The 23,511-nt window shown below is 45.7% G+C and overlaps 1 protein-coding gene across 1 annotated transcript; it reads right to left on the bottom strand.

The window, feature by feature from the left end:
• Positions 1-1,751: 1,751 nt before the first annotated feature.
• Positions 1,752-23,212, bottom strand: GNB5 (G protein subunit beta 5). The gene is made up of 11 exons (XM_066558619.1): positions 22,867-23,212; positions 18,849-18,985; positions 17,325-17,366; positions 16,513-16,589; positions 14,927-15,059; positions 11,194-11,337; positions 8,112-8,203; positions 7,939-7,987; positions 5,400-5,496; positions 4,303-4,469; positions 1,752-3,806 (listed from the first exon to the last, which is right to left on the bottom strand). The coding sequence occupies exons 1-11, from the start codon at positions 22,976-22,978 to the stop codon at positions 3,795-3,797; spliced, it is 1,062 nt and encodes a 353-aa protein (XP_066414716.1). The 5' UTR covers positions 22,979-23,212; the 3' UTR covers positions 1,752-3,794.
• Positions 23,213-23,511: the final 299 nt, after the last annotated feature.

The following is a 23,511-nucleotide window of genomic DNA, read 5'->3' as shown; positions in this document are numbered from 1 at the left end:
ACACCCAGCCTGTGCGTCCTGCTCAGTGCCCTTTGCAGGTGAGCTGCTGAAGGTGCCAGGGCAAAGCGTGGCAGTGCCCGCGCTGTCACAGCCCAGCCCTGCTGTGCCCGTGCTGGCACAGGCACTGCTGCAGCCCCTGGCACTGCGGCTGCCTCACCTCTTGTCCCACAGCCGGTTCAAGGTGCCCAGTGTGTCAGCACAGCTTGGCTTCACTCCATCTGTCCTGAGATACAGCTGTCTCCATGTTACATCCCCATTAGAAAATCCAAAAATAGGTGGTTGGAATCAATCCTGTTGCAATTTCTCAGATCACTATCAAGAATTGGCCGGATCCCTTAGAGTCCCTCCTAAGGCGAACTTTAGTTCTACATTCCCGTTCTTGGCTTTTGTTTTGTTTTGAAGCAGGAAAATAGAGTCTGTTTATGTGCTAGAGCAGTGGCTGGAATGAGATCTGTACTTTTCATAAGAGTTTTACACACATGCTTTTAAAACAATTTTCCCTTACGATTGTTAATCCTGGAGCAGGAATTTCCTATTGCATTCCTCACAAGGAGTGCAAGAGGGAGAGGCTGCTCTTTCTCTAGCAATATCCTTTTCCACCTTTCCTTTTTATATAGCATTTTTGTTTAACAGGACAGGCCCCAGCTACAGCTCCCTTCTCTCCACACGTTTATGGAATAGAGGTGTTTCTGACACAAATAGCTTGAAATACCAACAGGGAAATCTGGAAACCATGGGTTTTCCAAAGCCACCCCGGACAGCCTCTAGTGAGCAAAAAACACAATGGGTACTTCAGTGTCCTGTTCCTCCAAGTGTCATTTATCTGATGGGAAGTTGAGGCCTATCCTGGTTGATGTTTTCACCATTACCTCAGGAACAAAGAGGTGATTTTCACAGGTGGCAAGCCCATGCACCCCCCCACACGAGTCCAAAGGCAGAAGCCCTGAAGTGCAAAACCCACAGCATTTCTCCCTGCAAGAACAGAAGTGCAAGATGCAATGTCAGAGTCATTCTCTGGATCTGGTGACAGTTTGGACACTGATGTCACTCAGAACAAGCTGGCTCAGCACTTCCCCAGGCCCTCAGAAGAGGGGAAATGAAACAATGCACCTAAGTTAAGAAGGTGCTTTTTTTGGTGACTAAACTGAGCGCTTCCACAAGCCACCTTCAGGCTGACCACAAAACCTACACTGAAGTCAAGAGGACAGCTGGCCACGGCTCAGTTCTCTCCTGACAAGGCAGAAAGCTGAACTGCTGCACCTCCAGGTGATCTGCACATCTGATTTACCCAAAAAGTCATAGCCTGGGCCCTCAACAGAATTTCAGTGCCCAGCTTTTCACTGGCATCCTGCTGCAACCCAAGGAGCTCCCACAAAACACATACCCTGCATTTTCCAGTAACTTCCTGGATATCCAACAAGGATCTGGAAAGAAAACATTACATTAGCTGGGATCCTTCTGAGCAGGAAAACTATCTGAGTTCTCGCCTCCTGAATGTAGGGGGAACTGAGGTGGCATTTCAAGCACTTCATGGGCTGCTCACTCCCATCTGCTGTGGTTCACCTTGGGTATTTCCAGAAGATATTCCAGAAGCAATTTTCTGGTAGATCTGGGTTTTACCTGAGATTTTTGCAGGAGAAATCATTAAAGAAACTGTGTGGTGCAAAAAGTTAATGTCAAAAAAAAGCAAAAAAAAAAAAATAGCTACCATTATAAATACCTAAACAACGGGAAGAACTACTACATACATGTTCTCAATATGTAAAATACAATTTATTGTATTTAGGCTGTTCATAAGTATCCACACAATGTATTATGTTTGAAACAAACATCTTGCCAATAAATACTACCTAAACATTAATATTAATCTTTTGATCCAATGTGTACAGTGTATTGACTCAATATTGCACAGTGAGTTCTATATGACATTTCCATAGTGCATTCAGTTTGTTACAGGGATAGTTTGCCACAAATATTGCAAAGCATCAGAGTTGACTTTTCCAAGTGAAAACAGCTGACCTATTCCATTTGGGATGGACAGCTGGTATAAATGTCAGTGTCTTAGGTTAACTGGTTATGGATTCACAGAACCTAAGGTTTTCATGGATGAGGAGACTTTGTTTCTAATATGATTTTTATATAATTGTAAAAAAATACCACTTGCAAATAGAGTGAGGATGTTATCATTAAACTCTAGTGACCAGTGAGCTTGTAAACAGGTTCATTCCGGTAAGCTTTTCTCTTGTTCCAATCTAAATACAAATCATATCTATGATATATTCAGAGCTGTACCTCACCACCTGCATTTCAAAGGGCAGGTTGTGCAAGCCCCCAGCATTACTCCAGCTCTTTGTGCCTGTGCTGAGACTCAGAACCTGTTGGTATAAGCAGCTGACACACTCTAGCCCCAACCGTTTTCAATGTATGAATGCAGATATAATCTCACAATGGTTCCATAATTAATTAATCTAATTAAATCTTGATTCTAGAGCATCACTTCTGTGTGGGGTGGTCCTGCCAGTCCTTATGGCATTCCCATGCTCACACAGAGCTGGGTGCTGCCAGCAATGTGGCCAGCTGTCCTGCTCTCCTGAAAAGCAGTGACTCCTGGATCAGATGGAGTCACGTGCTCTGGTCAGCTCAGTATCAAGCACTGGCAGGACTGTGGCTCACAGCAGATTTCCAACAGCTCACTGTTATTCACTCTCAAGTCCAAATAAGACAAAACCATGTCCATGGCAGTGGGAGATGACTGTGACAGTAAGGACTGTATGATTTCACCTGTATTTGCATGAACATTGCAGAAGGACCTTAAGGTGGGCATATACTGCTTTAATATACATTTAAGCTACATTGCCTTGCCAAAGTTGCATGAACTGCTCAAAATGCAAATAAGAATCATGGTCATAGAATGACTATGACTGACTTGGAAAAGATTTGACCATCAGTATAATGGTGCTTAATGCTTAGCGTGTAGTATCCCTTAGTGCTTAGCATGTAGTATTTCTTTAAGTAAAAGAAAATTCACTCACCAAGTGATACAATTAAAAATTTCTAAGAAACTACTGGTTAAGTATTACCTCATGATTATGTAAATCATGTTTATATCCCTCCTCTTTGCTGTTTATAAGTTTGTATATATTTAGATTCTTTATATTCAGGTAACAGAGATGAAATACTTATTTCTATCTAAAAAGACAGTAGGAAAAAACAGGGATTGAAGGGATTTTTTTTCTGTACAAAAAATACATTTCTATGACAGCAGCCAGTACCTTCACAGTAGGTCCTTTGCTCCTCTACTTACCACCAAGGTTCAGTCATCCATAACACCATCATAAAGTATCAGAATTGTTTCTCTTTCCATTTTTCAACACTGAAATTCAATATGCCACTACGGAATGTTTCCAAAGCCTTTTGCTTTATCCTGATAAAATCAGGACTTTTTTTTACTTAAAAAGGAACTAAATGCATGCAAATAAATACATAATGTGCACTGAAATACTCAATTCTATGATACAGGTGACTTTGGAGAAAAGTCCCTTTATAAATAATGAAACTAATTCTAATAAAAGAATATAGTTTCAAAAAAAATTAAAACATTTCATTTTACTACAAGTTGATGTTTGCTATGTGTTCAAGCAGACTACATTTTCTACCTAGTTGTGTTAATCTGTGGGCTGAGTGTCACTCTTTTGGACTGTAGTGAATATTTGATTTTGAGGAATGGCTTCTTTATGCTGTTTTTGTAGTCCAGGGTTTCAGTCTCCATTTGATTCTGCATACAGGATCTCAGGTTACGCCCAGATCTGCAGAAAGAGAGAGAGATGAACACTTCTTTATGACCCTGACTCTCCCAACAAACCTTAAATGAACATTGGTAAGCCGATCACATTAGTGGTACAGAGTATCAGCAGCAATGATATCATGTAACCCAACAGCAAGCTCAAACTTAGCAGTTCCGCCAGCACTTAGTGGGGATTTTTATTTGGCTTTGCTGTTCATCTTCTACACTGTTTTATACCCTCCTTAGTTCCCCTAGAGCAGTTTTCCCCTAGCAACCCTTCCCCTTCACCCCCTTTCAGTGAACAATTGAAGAAAGCAGCAGCCGGGGCAGTTCTCTTTCAGTGAACAATTGAAGAAAGCAGCAGCCGGGGCAGTTCTCTTTCAGTGAACAATTGAAGAAAGCAGCAGCCGGGGCAGTTCTCTTTCAGTGAACAATTGAAGAAAGCAGCAGCCGGGGCAGTTCTCTTTCAGTGAACAATTGGAGAAAGCAGCAGCCGGGGCAGTTCTCCCAGTGCTTACCCGGAGCGTGTGGTCCCAGGAGCCCGAGCAGAAGGCGGTCCCGTCGGGAGAGACCCGCAGGGTGCTGACACGGTTTTCATGTCCGAACAGAATGGACACACGGGACCCCTTCAGCACATCCCACACATTGATGGTGTAATCGTTATAGCCTGCGAATAGCAGGCGACCTGCAAAGACAATGACATTTGACACTCTTAGCATGCCTTGACTGCAGGACAGCGATGCCCAGGAGCCACAGCCCACCCTGTGCCCACTGCTTCCCTTGGGACAGCTGTGTCCCCTGCCCCTGGGACAGCCCTGCCCGCTGCTGAGCTGTCCAGGCTAAATGCTGAAACATAGTTAATTACTTAAAAGCATTGTAAATTTTAGTTAAATTACAGGTGGGGGATGACTTCAAATCGTGACAGACCGAAGAGCACTCTAACAGCTATTGCAGGGTAATAATGCTTAACTCAGACCTTACACAGAAGTTGAACACAAATGCTTGAATGATTAACAATTTGGTAAGTGATTCACTGCCAACGGGATGAGCTGTGGTGCTTGTGACCATGAGAGAGAGGTTTGCCTCAGTTCCAGGAGGAGGGCAGTACACCACCCACTCACCCCCACGCAGGGTGACTGCTGGGGAGCTTGCATATGTGCTGGGACAGGAGAGACAAGACTCTCAGGATCTGTAGTGAAAAGTGGCAACGTCTCTTTCTTCATACCCCTCTAATGTACTTTTACTATTAATCATTTGTTATCCTTTTAAAAACTATTTATGTAACTGCACTTAATAGTTAGCTACATTTCATGTTGCCTTTGAAATGTTTTTCATTATTATTGTGAAACTCTAGCCCAGCTGTAGTTAATGGCAAAATATTTCCTGCCTTCAGTAGGGCCAGGAAAATACTTTTCATCACTACAACGAAGCAATAGCCAGCTAGGTTATTTAAAGAGTAATTATTTTTACAGAGGCAAAAGAAGGCTTCCATGCATTTGGTACTTATTACTTTTGATAACTTTTAAGAATGAATATTTTATTAAAATAAACTGAAAAATTCTACAGTTCCCCTCAAATCTCAACAATAAGATAACCTCCAAAGTTCAAGTCTCACCACTGAGAGAGAAGTCCACACTTGATGCTCCAAAAATGATGCTCTCTTTGGAATAAATTGCTACTTCTCTGTCTGCACGAAGGTCATATAAACGACACTAGGATTAAAACAAAACCAACACACATGCCTCAGCAAATACTGGAAGCACTGGCTACAATATTTGGAAAAAAATGGGAGTGGGAAGTGCAGCCTAACAGATATCACAGGAAGCGGCTGCTTGGCTTCTTTCCTTCTGCTTCTTTCTGCTTCCTCCTTTCCTTCTGCTTCTGGCTGCTGTAACTGGGATCCTCTAACAGGGATCTAAGCAACACAAGGCTGTTTTGTATACACTGCAGGAAGAACTTTCTTTTTCAAGCCACTTCTCTAAGCCTCCTGCCTGTCCTAGAAGGACATGAGTGGTGGGCCATGGTACCCAGTGGAGTCCCCACGCCCTCCTGCTTCCCCCTCTGTGGTTGATCAGGGCATCTTGCTACTGGGGAGGTGCATGTGGACACAATCTCTGAAACAACAGTTCAGCCACAGCCTGGGAGATGGGATCAAGTCTCTAATCAGTGTTGAGATCACAGACCATGTGGCACAGAGGAGCCTAGGTGGTAGAGCTGGCTCTGAGTAAAGCCAGGAGAGCAAACAGTCCCTGCCCTTCTGGGAGGCCTCTCTGTTTGAAAAGCCTATGTGAAAATAATTCAAGTGAAATAACACATTTTAATGCAGATCTCTGGTTTTCATTTCTCATGGAAAATTCCAAATCACCTCTAACAACCTAGACTTCCTGTTTTTATGATTTGCCAGCAAAGTTTGGCTTGACATGGAAATCATGTATCAGGCTTCACTGCCAGACTTCAGACTTCACTGCCAGGTAGAAAGGCAGTCTGTTAGCCCTGAAATCAAAATGCACTTTTGAAAATATGTGAACTGAAACCCCTCCTCAATAAGTTAAGCTTAAGCAAACACTGGCCAGATGGGATTGCTAATATTAAGACTTTACTATTGAAAAATGGCTGGTATTCAAGCCTGCACATAAAGAAGGGGCTGTTTGATTTGCAGGGCACTGGGGAGCTGCCAGGTATGTGCAGTCCAGGTCTCCCAGTGCTCCACACAGATGAATAATTTCATCAGACTGTCCTGACAGGGAGCTGGGGTCACCGCAGATGACAATACTGTCATCTGAGCACGCTTTTATGGATTACTTCCAGTCAGGATTATCTGTTCCTCAGAATCCCCAAGTATATAAATCAGGTCAAGGATACCACTCTGTAACACTGCAAAAACAAACCCCTTCATTTAAAGAATGAGGTAGCTGGAAACTGCCAAAACCTCTGTCAAAAGTACAGAGGTGGAATTTCCCATTCTCCTGCTTGAGTCAGGGGTGTCAAGAATGGTTAAAAAAGAAAAAAATAGCAAATAAATTTGTAAGAACTTGTGATACTGGGTGGTGAAGGAGTGTTTTCACTGGAATTTAATGATGGGACAATTTCTCTGTATCACTCCCTCAGCATCTCAAGAGATCACAGTACTGCATGCAAGTGTGCAGAGAGCCACTTGGCTCACCACAGGGCTAGAGGCATTAACTTCTAATCGCAGTTTTCAAAACATAAAATCAGGGTCACTCTCTCCAAAGAGCCTTGGAATGTCTCCTCATCCAATGAAGACAAAAGGAATGTTAGCTAGCATTGAGTGGACTCAAATCATGCTCTGAGGGCAGAGTACTCTATCTAAAGTCTTTGCTCCCAGGTGACTCAGTGTGATTGTTTGAATTACCAGAAGAAATGAGGTGCCAGGTGCCTCCCCATCATCTGCTCTCATGCTACACTTAACTGCCAGCTCAGGCCCTGCAGGGCTGTGGTGGGGCAGAGCCTGGTCCCCCATGGGACACAGCAGCTGCAGGGAGGGCCATCAGCCCTGAGCATCACTCAGAGGCACAGGGCAGCAGAGGTAAAGGGCATTTTGTATACATTGTGCTGATCAAATTTACCTGTCAATGCATTCTGAGCCCCTCCTAGCAGATTGCTCATAGATAAGTGAGATCCATTAAGGGCTGATGCGTGACCTAGGATGACCTGGATGCAGTGACTCACTGCAGTGATGTGGCCAAGGCCACCCTGGGGCTGCAGAGACCAGCTACCCACATCTGCCCGGAGCCCTGGCCCCTCTGCTTTCTGGGACATGCTGACACAAGCTGCAGCATTTCAGCTGGTTCCTCCCATGCTGTGACCAAGAGCTATATGAAGCCAAATATCTTCCAGTAAGACAACTAATTTTAGTAATGAAACTTCAGACACAGAGAATCTGAAATGAGTATTTGGACAGTATGTCTTGTAGAGAAGTTTGCAGAAGTGACCTACAGTGTTGTGTGATTTTCCCTAGAACATTATATATGGTATTTAGTGTCTTACCTCACAGGATTATTATTTCTGCAAATTTGGTGTCACAGGCCCAGTTTAGTCACTAAAAGCCCTCTGTGGATGTGACCTAGTCTTTAAGAAAATCTTACTTGGGAAGCAACAAAATTTTCCTAAATTAGGTTGCTGAATTAACATACCGTGGCATCGTCTGAACCAGAGGCAAAAGCATCTCCACTTGGATAATATCTGTGCACAAGTGAAAGAAGACCAGAACACATTACATTACTTGGATGAGCTCAGACTTCAGAAATAGAATCAGCAGCACATTGCCCAACACTGCAAATGTGTCCTCTCCCAGAAACACACTGACCTGACACTGTTGATATCTGAATCATGGGTTTCAAATGACTGCACACACTGTCCAGACCGCATGTCCCAAACCATGGCTTTCTTGTCACATCCCTAGTAAGAAAAAAAAATCATTGCAGTTGTGCAAATGGTGACATTCACCCCTCCTGTGGCTGATATTCATCATCAAGCTCACTACATTCAGAAGCTCTGAGCATCACAGCTCTGAGATTCACCCAGCTGAGCAGCCCCAGAACTGGCTGCAGTGGTACCTCAGCTGTGCAGTTGCAGGTGGGAGCAGAGTTCCTCAGGAAGGCTGGAGCTGCCCTGCACTCACAGCCTGCTCTGCTTGTGCTGCTGCCTTACCTCTGTCTGCAACCCCACCACAGCACAGAGATGCACAACTGACCTGCTCCCTGACCACTTAACCAATATAAAATACCAGCATCCAGCATTTAAAGTTTTATAACTAGTTCTTTTCATACATGAAAAGAGAAAATTAAATCAGTGCATCCAGAGGGTTTCTAGCCCAGCCTCTGACCAGGGTTATCCCCTGTCAGAGCTCTGCACCCACACGCTTGATGGTGTGGTTGGGATGAGAAAAACAGCATAGCAGCACTTCATCTCACCCTCAAGCCAAAACCTGCCCTTCCAAGCTGTGCTTTGAAAGGATCATTTAACACTCAGTGCTCAGCACCCTGAATTCCTCGGGCAAGGGGCTTGGCCCATGTAGTCTACACTGTCCTGGGGCAAGAACCATCTCAGCTCTCAGCTGCAACGTCTCACTGCTGTCACAGTTGTAGTGACAGGAAAGAGAACATGGACTTTGCTTTGAAGAGTGATGGGAGATTTTAATAAACTTGCTCCTGCTGAGGAGCAGGCAGGCTGAGCTCCAGGGGCTCAGCCTCTCTGAGGCTGTGTGGGAAGAGCAGGGCAGGCCAGGTGGCTGCTGCTTCTGCTGAGCCAGAGCACCCTGCTCACCAGACCATGCCACACGTTTTTTATTTTAATCAAATATGATAGCTAATTAAATTAAACAGTTTCCTCACAAGTCACATATTTCTCTCTCTCTTTTTTAAAAATTCTGTTGTTATAATGAAATCCTACTGTTTTTAGTAAAGATGCCATTATTTAAAAGATGTAATGCTCCTTGGCACCAGCTTGTGATTTCTGCACCAGGGAAACCAAACAGGATAAAGAATATTTTGGACCCAGCATATTTCCCTCTCAAGCCCCACCACATCCCAAGCCCAGCCCTTCATATTGCTCCCATGTGCACTGTTCTTACTGACACCTCTGGGAGTTTGGAAGCAAGACCAATCTGACAAGCTGGTGCTTTGACTCCTAAGGTTTTGAAGGAGAAACCAGCCACCACCTGTGGAGAGATGGACTCCCTGAGTGATACCCAACTCAGCTGAGGAGTCTTGCTCAGAGGGCACTGAGCACAACAGCCCTGAGCTTACCCAGGAAGGCTGGAATTTTCAGTTCAGTCGCTAAATGTAACAGCACCCAGCCCACATGCTGATAGACTGACATTGCTTATTCCAGCTCAAGGTTACTGTACCACAGAGGCCCAGTATTCAGGAATCTCTCCATGCCACTCTACCTTCCTGCTGTTCTGCCTGTACCTGCACTGACACGATGTCAGACAGGTCCTCACTGCAGTGGTGTTTTGCATGTGATGAATTAAGTGAATGCCTGTAAGCACAGACATGCCCAAGCTGCTCCATCAACACAAGCATGACATATTCCCTTAGCAGTAGCAGAGCTGCTTGTGATTCCTTGCCCTATAATAAGCTGAGCTGTTCCCAGGGAGAATGAACCTATCCTTTCTGGGAAGCAAGCCTGGTGACAGGAAAACCCGAGAGAAGTAAGGCACTTGGATGGAATTAGCTTTCAGTCACGCTTCAGAGCAGCTGTGCTACCAGCAGGCAAGCTGGGCCAGCGTGCTGGACTCTGCTCCTGATGTGCCAGCCAGATTTGATCAAAAGAGCCATAACAGAAGAGATCCAGGTATATTGTGTAGGGATAAAACCAGGACTCCAAGCACCCCTAACCCATGGTTGGCACCCTCTGGCACAAGGGCCATTTCCATCATCAAATACAGGATCAACCAGTGCTGGTGGGGCTCAGAAACCAGCAAAGTTATTGGTACCTTCACCAGAGTTAGTGGTAGCAACTGGCCTCTCAGCTCCTGCCAGCTCTCATCTGCACACTCACTTTCTAATGTGGGAAAGACTAAGATCACCTTGAAAAGGAGTTGAGCCCCATCCCACCCACCTTTATGCCTGGCCTGCCTCACTACCAGGCTGTGTGCCAATGGCTCAGCTGCCTGGGAACAGTGAACCCTCAGCAGCAGGACATGATTTGGAAGATGCCCTGGGTACTTTCCCTGACCAGTCCAGTCCTGCAGCCCCAGTGAGGTTTGTGTGCTCCCTGGCACCAGGACAGGGAGCAGAGTGTTCGACTGACGAAGAGGCTTTAAATGCCTCTGGTACCACTGGAAGGCACAGAGGACTCAGCAACAGCTGAAGATGTGGCCACACCTCATCTACCTGCTCCAGCTTACACGAGGGGTTAGCCAGTGTCCAAGCTGCCCCTTGACTCTGGGGACACAGTGGCACACACGTTATTGCAACCCCACTTGGATGCCCTGAGCACAACCTGACGCCTGTCATACCCCATCTGGCTCTAGAGATCTGGGCACAGGGAAGGAGCAAAGTATGGGAGGTCCTCTGCTGTTCTAGGCTCCCACCCACAGGGACTCACACCTCCACTGTGGTAGGACCTCCATCTCCTGATGGGGCTGAGCCTTCCTCTTCCCAGCAGAGGCATTGTTTTTGATCTCGAGCTGGATTGCTTTGATGTGGGGTGTAACTTGCTAAGTAAGCAGAACTGCAGTCAGACTGGCTGGGTGGCTTTGACCCCACAGTCAGGGGTTTAATTTGCTCCAGCTTGGAAAATGTGCTTGCAATGAATGGATTGCACTGGGGCATCCAACATACACTCCAGCACTCTCTCAATAACATCATGAGACTCCCACTTTGCTGCCTTTTCACTTCTATATCCTTAGTTTTCTATTATGAGAGGAAGCTCCTGCTTACCCCAGAGACAAATGTATTTCCCGTTTCAGAAGGGGCCAGGTCCAGGCACAGGACATCAGCTCCATGACCATGGAAACTCTGTAGAAGTTGCCCACTCTCAACATCCCATAGAGCACAAGTTCCATCTCCACTTGCTGTCAGGATCTATAGGATGTGGGAAGAAGAGTCACAATACAAGAATCAGCAGATGACCTTCAGGTCACAAAGAAACAACTGACATCCTACACAAACACCAAAGGACAGCTTTAATTTAATGAAATATTGGGCAATAAATCAAAGCCATAAGCCAATGTACAGCTAAGTACAGCTTATAGTTTTTATTTTTAAGGAAAGAAAGTAGAGTGAAAAAGAGAGCTGTATGGACACCACTATCCCTACACAATGTTTCAGTAATGGTCACTTTTGTGTGGTGGGGTGTGCACAACGGACAGCAGTAAGGATCTGCTGGCATTTTCATATTCTCTAAAAAGGAGTCAGAACAATACTGGTATTCCTGTCTGCCTCTGTATTTCACTCTATCCATATCTGGCTGCTGGAATTCAGCTCAGGTAAATGGAAGAACTCTTGGAGTTAAGTATACCTGTTTAACTCTCCTTTTTTTTTCTTTTCTTTCTGCTTGAAATAGTCAGGTTAAACCAAATTAATTTGGCTTAAGACATGGATTTTCTGAAAGGGAAGTAAGCCTGTCTAGACAGTTGTTTGATAAGTCCATCAGCTCTCACTTGTCCTAAACCATTTGTGTGTGAAAGGGCTTGAACATACACTGCCCAAACACAGCTCACAGCTTCCCATCTGCTACAGTACTTGTAGAAAGCACATGTGATCAGAGCTTGTTATTGTGGCTAAATCCTGATGATGCTCAATTGTTCAAAATTTCCCCTTGGCACCCGAAACTGTTATGCAATCACAAATTCTGTAGGTTGAAAGAGTCCCTGTGCACTGGTGTGGAAGGAAGCAAGGGTGAACGTAGGAGGGCTCTCAGTTTTGTACACAGGTTTTTCTCATGGTTGGTGAGGAAACTCAAGTGATCCCAGTGGGTAGTTACAAGTTAAAAACAAAATTCTCTTCAAGAAGAAAATGATCACACAGTCACAAAACCATTCACAGAGTTGCATAAAGGTTAAACCCTGAACATGTTTGACAGATGCTCCAAAAATTCTTCCCGTAAACAGAGGTCTGCAAAGCTGCAGAACAGACTGTTCCAAATCCTACAGCAGAGAGACGCTAATGCTCTCAGATGATAATAGCAGAAGAAAGTCCTGAATTGTCTTCCCAGCCAGTTTTGAGCCTAGATGAACTCCCCTGTTTTGGGGAATGTTTGTACTTGGCTGAGGAATGAAGACTTTCAGCTCTGAGGATTTGCTCTGTAACACTGTGGAAGGGAATATGAAGGGAATAGGAGTGGCTAAAGGTGCAAGGGAAGGGTCTGTTGGCAACCTAGAGCTCCAGCTAATGCTTAAAGAGAAATTATATGGACTCAACTTCAGGGTTGCTCCTTAGCCCTGCCACACTTGGGAGCATGGCTGCCTGCCCTATGCAAAACACTTGAGATCCCAATTAACTGCTGCTATTAATACACAGGGAGCATTGTCACGTGGGGAGCATTATCACACCACAGAGCTGCAGATACCTAATTTAGGAAGTGAGGCTCCCTGGCTCTCTGCTCACTGAGGCAGGGGAGGCTCTCTCAAGCAAGACTGGAATGGGGCACTGGGAACAAGGAGTGTGGGTCACCCAGCCCTGCAGCTCGGGGTCCATGTGGGAACATGATGTGCAGCAAGGGTGGGACCCCCTTTTTCAGCACCCACAGCCTGGGAATGACTCACAATGATCCACCCCCAGATCTCCTCTCTCCACTGCACTGCCCAAGGCCCATGAGCACACTAAGCCCTAAACTCCTACCCAGTCTTCCACACCTCTGTGGGCAAAGTGAGCTGCAGTTTAAGACAGCATTCAGCAGAGCTGCAGCCCTGGCAGCACCTAGCAGTGGGAGCTGTGGGGACACTGGGCTGGGGGACACCTCCACCTCATGCTGGAGCTGCTCCAGGATAGCACCACATCCCTCCTGATGCAAACTGAGAGAGCAGAGCTGCTCTGCACACAGCGGGCAAAGCTCCTGCACAATGTACTTGTTGCACTATGCACCCTCAGAGTTACTGAACAGTTTTAATTCTCAACAGTTTTAATTCTGATGCCTTTATGTAAATGAAAAAAATATAAGAAATCTGGGATTCTCTAGAAGAATCTAGGAAATCTGGGATTCTCTAGAATATAAGAAATCTAGGATCTGCTACATAACAGTGTCCTAAAAGAAGCTTGACCAACCTGTTGCTTGTATTTGTTTGAATAATAACATGCAGTGCCATATGATCACTTACAAGCCTAGCAATCATAAGAAAACTTCTTTTTAAAGACTTCAGAAAAATTTCTGACTTGTTAAATATAAAGCACTTTAATCTACTGTGACTTAACAATAGTAATACATGACCTTCAATATCAATGCAGTTTGCTGTATTTAATATGGAAAAAAAGTTTTCTTTCTTTTTTATTATGAAAAAAAATTGTTATTTTTCCTGTCATAGGATTTAATCTCAAAGCATTTAGGTATAGACAAGAAAAGAGAAAACTGGGTTTATATCTCATCAAAAACATTCCACTTAATGTAGACTCTAATTCCACACAGCTCCTGCACAGGAAGGTCAGGGCTAAGCAAGCCTGAGTGCTGGTACCTCCACCACTTGTTTCCATGGCAATGGACTTAAATTAGCACCTCGGAGTCATTACAGAAACCAGAGAGTGACAAACAACAACATGCTCTTGGCTTCACATGTCCTGAAATAGAAGCAACAGGAGCTGATATTTCCTTCAGAAGAGCTCCAAATATCTGGAAGAAGGGGACATGGTATTCTCTTTCCAGCAGCTCTATTGACATTGAGAGCTATAAAAATGCTCCATTCTGCCACTTATTTTGCTGCAGAGCTGCACTGAGAAGAGCTTTAATTAAATTCAGAAACCAGAGAGGACAAGGGGATTATCCTGGCTCCTTTCATCATCTTCTGTGTTCCTAGAGAAAGAGATCTTTGAGATATTCAATAGAGAGGAAGGCTGGCTTGGTCTCAGATCTGCGTTCAGTTCCTGGCTTTACCATCACCTCCCTTTGTGGGTCTCTTGCTCCACCCCACTGCCTGTGAGATGAGAACAGCATCACTCCTTTCCCTTGAGGGAACACAGCACTGCATGTAGAAACAGCAGGTATGACCCTGTGGGGCCATGCTCAAGCTCAATTGTATCACTTGATACAAATAAAAAATACTTTGAATGAAAGCAAAAGCAAATGTTGCCGGATGTCCGGGACAGAGAAGGCAAACAACACAGTCACCAACAGCTGGCACAGCACCCAACCCAGTCCTGGCTGAACCAGGTTTTAACTATTTGCAATAGTCTGGGCTCCTAAAAGCACAAACTGGGGAGCAGAGAACAAACAGGTACCAGCGAGCTCCCTCCGCAGAAGCCACAGGCCTTTGTAAGAACAGCCTGGCCACAGGCTGTGACAAGCATTTCCTTCCATCAGCTTTTGCAGCACCTTCATTGTCCCCTGTGAGGGTGTTCCAGCAGCTCCTGCAGGGGCAGGACGTGGCCCTGGGTGCCCCAGGAGCAAGGGAGGACGTGTGCACTGCACCTGAGTGCAGCTCGCGTTAGGTGATGGTGAGCAGTGGGTAGGGAACACATTTACCTGCATGTCTGAGTTAGTGAAGCTGCAGGCAGACAAGTAGTTCGTGTGCATTGCAACAGATTTCTTCTTTGCAGCCATATTTTCATTTTTTTCAAATGTCAGAGGGTACACAGAACACTTGTTGTCCAGGCCACTGAAGAGAGTAATAATAGCAGTAACAGAGAGAGGAAAACTGGTTAAAACTGCAACGACAAAAGGCAAGTGGTGATAAGAAGGACACCACCTGTCAGTGCAGTGCTGCCAAACCCTTACAAGCACCGACTTCCCTGTATTGTGCTGTGTGGGATCTCCCTGTGCAGGGAAGCCCCAGCTGCCTCACCAGCCTGGCTGCTTTACAGAACTTGAACAGCTGCGCCTCAGTATTTTTCACCCTTATCGAGTTTATAAATGGCACTGAATGAAACCTCACAAAAGTATAAGCTGGGAGGTGACAGCAGCCACCTCAGGGTTAATGTTTCACATGCAGCCAAACTGCTATTTTTCTGCTGACATCTGTCATGGCAAAGATCAGTATTTCAGCATCATTATACACCTACCTTAACAAATGTGATCTAGCTCCTGTAGAAGAGGCAGCACAGCCAGTAGTGGGTGTGAAGACAAAACTTATGGAACAGTTTGGAAAAAAGGCAACAGAAGCACTGACCCCTGTAGCTGCTGCCCCACTCCTGAATATTTGTACCAGCTAAGCTGTGTCAGACCCAGGAATCATTTCTTATATCTGCCTCTTTCCTAGAGCTGTGGTAGATCAGTCCTGCCCTGGTCCCTGGGATCCTGGCACACCACCAGTTGCTGGTTCTGTGCCTAACATTATGTGCACGGCACTTAACTGACACCACAACAGAAATACAGAATTAGGTGCAATGTATACATGAACTCCCTGTCTCTGCTGCAAGTAAAGACAGAGCTTGCTTACCATTCTTTGGGTTCTAGTCAAAAACCATTTCCAGACTCCTTTCCACACAGAGTCTGCTTCTCTGTCTCAGTCTGCAAGCTGCACCCTGAAGTCTCCCTTTGTTCCTTTCTCTCACCCCAAGCCTGCTTTGTCTGATCCACCAAGTTCCTTCTTACGAGATGTTTTGCCAACATTTCATCTCTGTTTTTTCCCCTATATAAACTTATTTTTTTCAAACCCAAGCCCTCAGAAAACCACAAGATTATCAAGGATGGGGTTACTTCTCCCCATCCTATCTTAGCAAGATCTATTCACACACTGGTAATCATTAATGATGAACCTCTATGTCATAAAAAAATGAGTGCAAAGTAAGAACACAATTAAAATCTCTTTCCCTTAGAAAATACATCCAACATAGACAACCACACTAGAAAAGGGAAGTTGCATGCATGCAGAATTCCTAACCCATGATATAAATGCTGAAAGAGGATTATTTTCCATGCTTACACAACAAATGTTATTGCACTGAAGTCAGTGCAGATAATATGTACGAGCCATTATGGAAATAGAATCAGAGGCACTTAATGTAGACCTTCCACCCACAATCACAGCATGCAAACTTCTATCTCTCAGCTTCTGAAGCCACCAGGACACTGCCACAAAACCAGCTTCTCTGTGGAAGCTGGGAACTTACCCACAAGCAATGGCACATCCAGAAGGGGCATAAGCACATGCCATGACCCAGGTACACGGCATCGTCACGGCGTGTTCCTGAAACACAGCACCCTTTAGACTGGGACTCACTGCTCCTCCAGTCCATGCAGAGAAAACAGTGGGAGTGATCAGTTCAGGAGTTCTGTGGGATATCCTCAGGGTCAGTGCAAGCTAGAGGTGGTTCCCCCAGCCATAACTCAACATGTAAATCAACAACCCTGACTGCAGAACGCAGCAGAGCAGCAGGAGGATGGTCAGTCCTTCTCTGACACTCTCCACCTTATTTAGGAGCCCCAAACTGATCACAGAGCACGTTTTATTGGGTCATCCGGTGCTGTGAAAGGTCCCCAGTGCTGCACATGTAAAAGTGAGTTAAAAACAAGTAGTTTTTCCTCATCTGTGTGGTGCAGGCAGGGCAGCCCAGACAGGGCTTGGCCATTTCACAGTGAACACCACAGCTGAAGGATCCCCAGATCACACACTACTCCTGCTACAGGAGTGCCCAGGAAAAGTTCCCCTGTTTTGCTGGCTGGGCTTTGCCTCCCTTGTGAGCAAAAGGTTGGATCAGACTCTCCCACTGGAGACCATGACAAACCCCAGAGCCCTGTCAGGGACTTTGCTCAGAAACAGGTCAGAAGGGATGTGACTTGTCCTGGTCTCCTTTTTGTGGGGTGCTAGTGGAAGTCTGCATTTTATCCCATTATCCCACTGCCTCCTGTGACACCTGTGAGCCCTTCACCCAATCCCAGTGTCATTTGCCCTAAGCACAGAATTTTGTAAAGTTTCACTTACTTTGTTGGTAGTGAAGGAATCCCACACGATCACCTTCCCATCCTAAATGAAAGCACAGAGAAAGAGAAACTGAGGCTTTCCAGAGATGTGGCTGCTTCCCAGCTTGGAGAAAACTCTGCTGCTCATTTCCTCTCCCCAGTCTGTTATGTCCTTTTGTCTCTATTTCAACAACAGCACAGTGGTCACAGTGAAGCACCAAGGAGACACTTCTCAGTAGTGCTGTTGTACCTGCCACAAGAGAAGTGTATCTCCTCCTCTCTGAGATGACTCATGTTTGATTAAAAGACCAATTTATTTTTCAATGCTTTTCTCTTCCCTCTTAATGGCTTTGTGAGTTTTCCTTTCACCTGCAGCACATGCCACAGACAGGGCCATCTCCTCAGGAACCTGCCACCTGTAAGCCCTCACCTGCCCCAACTGACTGTTTATGGATATTGCACTGTCTGCTCATCTTCCCTTCCCAGTCTGACCCTGGTTTTCACTTTACTTGTCGCTACACTTACTTAACCTTCAATTATCCATTATACAACCAGCTAAATAGCCATCACAGAGCCTTGTACAGAGAGCAGCACAATCACTTGGTGTACACCAGCTACACTGTGCCAGCTACTTTGCCTTTTGCACATAAAATTGTAATCTTCCCTGCATCATGAAAGTGAAATGTTTATTACTGAGCAACAACTGCTTCTGTACCTGGACCTACAGTTCTTAAAATAGAGTAAAAAATGCATTTCAACCTGTCTGTTCAGTTTTCTGATCTACACACTAGCATTTTAACCACTTTAAAAAGTGTGACATTAAATATTTAAATTATTCTCTTTGTGGAGATCACCATGAATGGTAAAAACTCACAGTAAGTGAAGGTGGCTTGCAATGCAGATTGCCTATTTTTATCCCTCAAGTGAGACCCCTGACAGATTTCATGTAGGTCAGTGAACAGCTGTGAGATGCAACAAGCTCACTCAGTGCCATACTGGGCTCAGGATGAACCAGGGGATCTAGAAAGCAATTATCTCATTACCTCCTCCAGCTTATGAGACTGGTCTTGAGCAGGTGTTAGGACTGTTTCTCAAAATGCCCAACTAAATGCAGTAATTTTGGCAGGATATCTGAAGCTTTCAAGGTCATATCAATCATACAGACCGCAGAAGAAATTTCTGTGCATAGAAATCTCTGAGAAAAAAAAAATCAACATTTCTTCTCTTTTCCTGATTATTTTGTCTGAACACATAACCTGAAAAATTTGCTAAGCATTTTATCTGTAAAGAACAAGGAAATAGATGTAGCCTCACATGAGTCTATTTTTATATTGTAGAAGGGAATATGGGACAATGTGTTATGACCAGACAAGAAATATTTAGGGTATTAGCTACAAGAGGTGTACCAATGATTCAAAGGTTAGACTTACACTCCCTGAACAAACACATTGCCAATGAACTTCTTTCAGGGCATCTTGAAAACATTTACAAGAATCCCAGGTATCATCTGATAGCAAGAAGATTTGTATAGTGCCCAACAGCATACCTGGGAAGAGCTCACAATTCTTCTCTTGTCCTTGCACCAGTCCATACAGAGAACTTTGTTTCCATGGCCCTTCAGGGTTCTCCTGGTCTTCATCACAAACTGTCCCAGTGCCTCCACACGCTCTGCCACCTGGTGAACTGCAGACAGCTGATGGTTAGAGAGCCCTTCATCAAAGCTCTGCCCTGGCAAATATCTGTTTATGAGTAATGCCCCTGGAGGGATTAATCCCTGAAGTTTGAGTCCAATGAGCTCTGCTTCAGAGCTGGCAGGTGGCTAACACCAAGGTGAGCGGCACAGGAACATATTCACCGGATAAAGACAAGGATGGATTCACTCAGGGTTGAATTCCAGGGATGTAGCAGCTGAAGCTCTTGCAGACCATCCTACCCAAGTATAACTGGAAAACAGATTACCCCTTTGCCCTCCTTTACTGGGAAATGTTCAGGCCTGCAGGTGGACAGACAGGTGTTCTGGAGGTGAGAGCCAGCTGCAGCACTGGGCTGGTGCAGTGGGATACAGGTACTGGCACTGGTGACTCTGCTGTGCCATCCCTTCTGGTGGCCAGGACACAGCTCTGAGTGAGCAGGAAGCTGGACATTTGCCCTAAGAGTGCACTACCCAACCTTTCAACAACAACTATGGGCATCAAGGACTTTGTGGGATGTCCCTTCTACAAAAGAGGGAAACAGAGGGCAGGCAGGCAACTTTCCTGAGCAGCATCCTCTGGTGAAGTCATTTCTTTGGTGCCTCATTTAATAGCAGTACTTTCAGCTGATGTTCTTTAAAACCCAACAAATTTACATTTTTGCTTGTGCAAACTAACTTTGTCATAAAATTCATGCAGCTGACACAACTAGAAGGTGTCTCATATAACCCTGGTGCCTCAAGCTGGGGTCACCTGTAAATGTGTGGGAGATAGTGCCATCTGAGGAAACCTATTTGCCCTCCTCCAGCATGTTCATCCAGTGTGGAGCTGAGTAGGGCCGTGTTATATCTCAGCACCCAGGGGCAGCTCTTCACACACAGGGAGGGTGAGACTCCTCACTTCAAGTCCCACAGCAGAGTAGAGATCCTGAGGCTGGAGACTCTGGCACCAGAATTAAGAATTACTCTGTCTAGTGGAGAGCTGATCCACACCAAAACCTAAGATGACCCAGATGCTGCTGGCTGTGGGAGCAATGCCTGGCTCAAACCTTCTGAAATAAATGGAGAAGCTCACATGCTTTAATGAGCTGGAAGAGGAAATTTTGAGCTTTTCACTGCCCTGCTGGAGACTGAGCTTCACACCCCCATGGCAGGTGGTGCTTTGGAGCTGCTTGCTACTTCACCCTTCATCACTTTTCTGGGGCTGGGAAGGGCTGTGACAGTGAGAGAGCAGGCATCCTGAACTTCCAGATCATTTCTTGGCACAGGCTCAGTGAAGCAATTTCTGCCCAAGGCAGAGACTGATTTCTAGTGGATTACCTTTTCAAGAGTTGTCTTTCAAAGCCACCAGCCCCACAGGCTGTGCCAGAATAATGCTCTCAGCTGAAATCTCTGCTAAGCCAGGGGACAAGCGCTGTCCACCATTCCTCACAATTTGCCCATAAGTCAGAAGCAAATTTCTGAGAAAATACCATATAAACCCACTGAGGAAAAGATACATTCCCCCTGCTACTGCCCATAGAAACCTGCCAAATGTCCAATCAAAAGCCACGGAAACACAGGACAGGAGGTTATTATGGCAGCTGGAAAGATGCTTGTGTCCAGAATATATCTGAAAAAACAAATGTTTCACAGACTCTGGACAAACGGTTTCCATTATGTGAATGCAGCTGAGACTCTGTGAAATTGTCTGGTTTAGCCTTACTGATTCCCAGAGGATGCTTATCTCCAACCACAGCCATAATAATCCTGCTCCTGCCCAGCACAGGGTTGAGAGTCAGACAGTTATTTTAAAGCATTCACCAATATTGTTCAAAGATAGTGGAAAAGCATGCACTCAGACAAATAGATTAGCTAAAGCCACTAAACAGCTTGAGTAGTTTTACAGAGGTCCAGATAAAACTGCCTATTTTTCTTTAAAACATTGTTTGGCCTGAACAGGAGGTGTGGAATTGATGCAGATACTCTTGGGTCTTTGATCTTTTCTGTGTTGGGTCTAATGGTCTCTCTGGCCCTAAAAATCCATGGATCACACAAACAGAACAAACTTTTGTCTATACCCAAAATTTTAAGCTCTTGAATCAACTCCTTAAAATTATAAGACTGCAAACCAAATGCATGTTTGGCATTTCCTTTTTCTATGCACATTTTTGAGAGCTGCTGTTTAGAACCAATTGAACAAATAAGGGCAATCCTATTTCAGCCAGCTATTTGTTTTGGGAACCACAGAGGGAAAGTCATGATCCAAGCAAAAGAATGCAGAAAATACAATTTTAGATTAGGGGAAAGAAAAAAACCCCAAACCAACCACGCAAAAATCAGAAATGATGCCTTATTCTGAAACTTAAAAACTCTGCAGAAATAGTACTTGGGAATAATTTAGGTGTAAAAAGCTCTGATACAGAATCAGTTATATAAAATATCATAAAGGAGCATTGTTCTACAGCAGCATAACACTTTTGTCTCAGAAATGCTGTAATGGCTTTGCAAACACAGCCTTCCAATGGAAATTCACAGATTTTATATATGACAAAGAACATCCCACGACTTTCAATGGCACACACAGTTACAGTGTCACTGTAATCACAGGTAAAATTTTGTGAGCAAAAATGGGTTTAAGAATATGTTTAAGAGGTCTGTTAACCAAAGACCCTGCCACCTCTGATACAGAAATGGTACTATAGGAATATGGTGATTTATGGTAATGTTTCTGTAATGAGGACATCTTTGTTTGTTTAACAATTCTTATTAACAGGACATTCATATAACATGATTGTCTAACTTAGACAAGAAAATGTTCTATTTATTCCAGAATATATATATATATATATATATATATATATATATATATATATATATATATATATATATATATATTACTGTAATCCTTCCCAACCTGAAAATCAAAAGTGTTTTTCAGTCCCTCATTCTTACAAAAAACTAAAACCAAGTCACTGGATAGAAGCTCAGAGTCCTGTTCAATGCTTAAGGCATCGGGACACATGAAAGAAAAGTTTTAATGACCCACTAATATTTTTGATAGAGTGAGCTACACGATTTCAGACAAAAACAGTAACTTACATGTTTTTCTAAAAAAAAAAACCACCAAAAGCAAAAAAACCCAACCAAAACCAAAACAAAACCCTGCAATGTATCGTTGTAATTATAAAATGACATCATGATAATAAAACGATGTTTTATATCTCAGAACTTGTGAGTACGTATTTGAAAAGCTCCATTAACGCAAGGTGAGTTTCCTATTCCTGAAAGGGGCAGGGGGAGGGCCGGGCTGAGCTCTGTCCATCGCATTTGTTGGGTTGTCCCCGGATCCTGAAGCCGCAGCTGATCACGGTGAGTTACACACTGACAGCTCCAGCACTGACTCACCCGCACCTCTGAATCAGCACCGCATCCCTGCAACTTGTTTCCCTGGCAGAAGAGGGGCAGAGCAGCTGTTTTGGGAAATAATGCTCCTTTTTAAGCCCTTCCACACCTCGGGTGAAATCCCGGCCTCATTAAAGCGAATTCCTATCAAGTTCCACATGGCTGGGGTTCATCCTGGCTGCTGACACTACACCCAGACGGCGTGCGGGCGAATCCCGGGCTGTACCGAGGGTATTTGAGGGTCCCAGCCCCGCCAGGCCGGGCCGGGCCGGAGCGCCGGGGGTGCTGCGGGCCCTGCCCGGCCCAGGCCCTGCCCCGCACCGGAGCCACGGGCACGGCACGGCGCTGTCCGGGGGCCCGGGGCACGGCGTGTCCGCCTCCAGAGCCCGGGCAGCGCTCCCGCTCCGGCCCCGGCCCCGCTCCCGGCCGGGCCCAGCCCCGCTGCGGCCCCGCTCCCGGCCCCGCGGCCGCCCCGCCCGGCCCCACTCACGCTCCACGTCGTGCAGCTTGGCCCGCTCCTCCTCCAGCTTGCCCTTCAGGCTCTCGGCCTCGCTCTTCAGCGACGCCAGGGTCTCGTTCTCGTGCAGCCCCTCGGTTGCCATCTTTGCAAAGGAAGCGGGGAGAGCAGGGATGAGAGCGGGAGGGAGGAGGAGTTTGCCAGCCCGGCTCCCGGGGATGCTGCCGCGGCTCCTGCTGCCTCAGCAACGGCGCCGGAGCCGGCCCGGGCTCCCCCTCCCCTCCCGCTGACGTCCAGGCCAGTCCTGAGCACGCACACCGTGGGGACCAGCATCCCCATCCTGCCGCTGCAACATCCCCGATCCTGCCGGCTGCAGCATCCCCATCCCCATCCTGCCGCTGCAGCATCCCCATCCTGCCGCTACAACATCCTCGATCCTGCCGCTGCAGCATCCCCATCCTGCCGCTACAACATCCTCGATCCTGCCGCTGCAGCATCCCCATCCTGCCGCTACAACATCCTCGATCCTGCCGCTGCAGCATCCCCATCCTGCCGCTACAACATCCTCGATCCTGCCGCTACAACATCCCCGATCCTGCCGGCTGCATCATTCCCCATCCTGCCGCTACAACATCCCCGATCCTGCCGGCTGCATCATTCCCATCCTGCCGCTGCATC

This window comes from Molothrus aeneus, chromosome 13 (assembly GCF_037042795.1).
Source record: "Molothrus aeneus isolate 106 chromosome 13, BPBGC_Maene_1.0, whole genome shotgun sequence".
Classification (NCBI taxonomy): domain Eukaryota; kingdom Metazoa; phylum Chordata; class Aves; order Passeriformes; family Icteridae; genus Molothrus; species Molothrus aeneus.
Note: the sequence above shows the minus strand (reverse complement) of the source record. Positions and strands in the feature narration are given on the sequence as shown.

Excerpts from the sequence above, each read along its gene's own strand:
- GNB5 (XM_066558619.1), bottom strand. The coding sequence starts at position 22,978 with ATGGCAACCGAGGGGCTGCACGAGAACGAGACCCTGGCGTCGCTGAAG. Across the intron at positions 17,367-18,848 it reads GAATTGTGAGCTCTTCCCAG|GATGGGAAGGTGATCGTGTG; the intron begins GTATGCTGTTGG and ends GCTTTCATTTAG. Across the intron at positions 5,497-7,938 it reads CTGGTTCAGACGATGCCACG|TGTCGTTTATATGACCTTCG; the intron begins GTATGTTAATTC and ends TTTTAATCCTAG.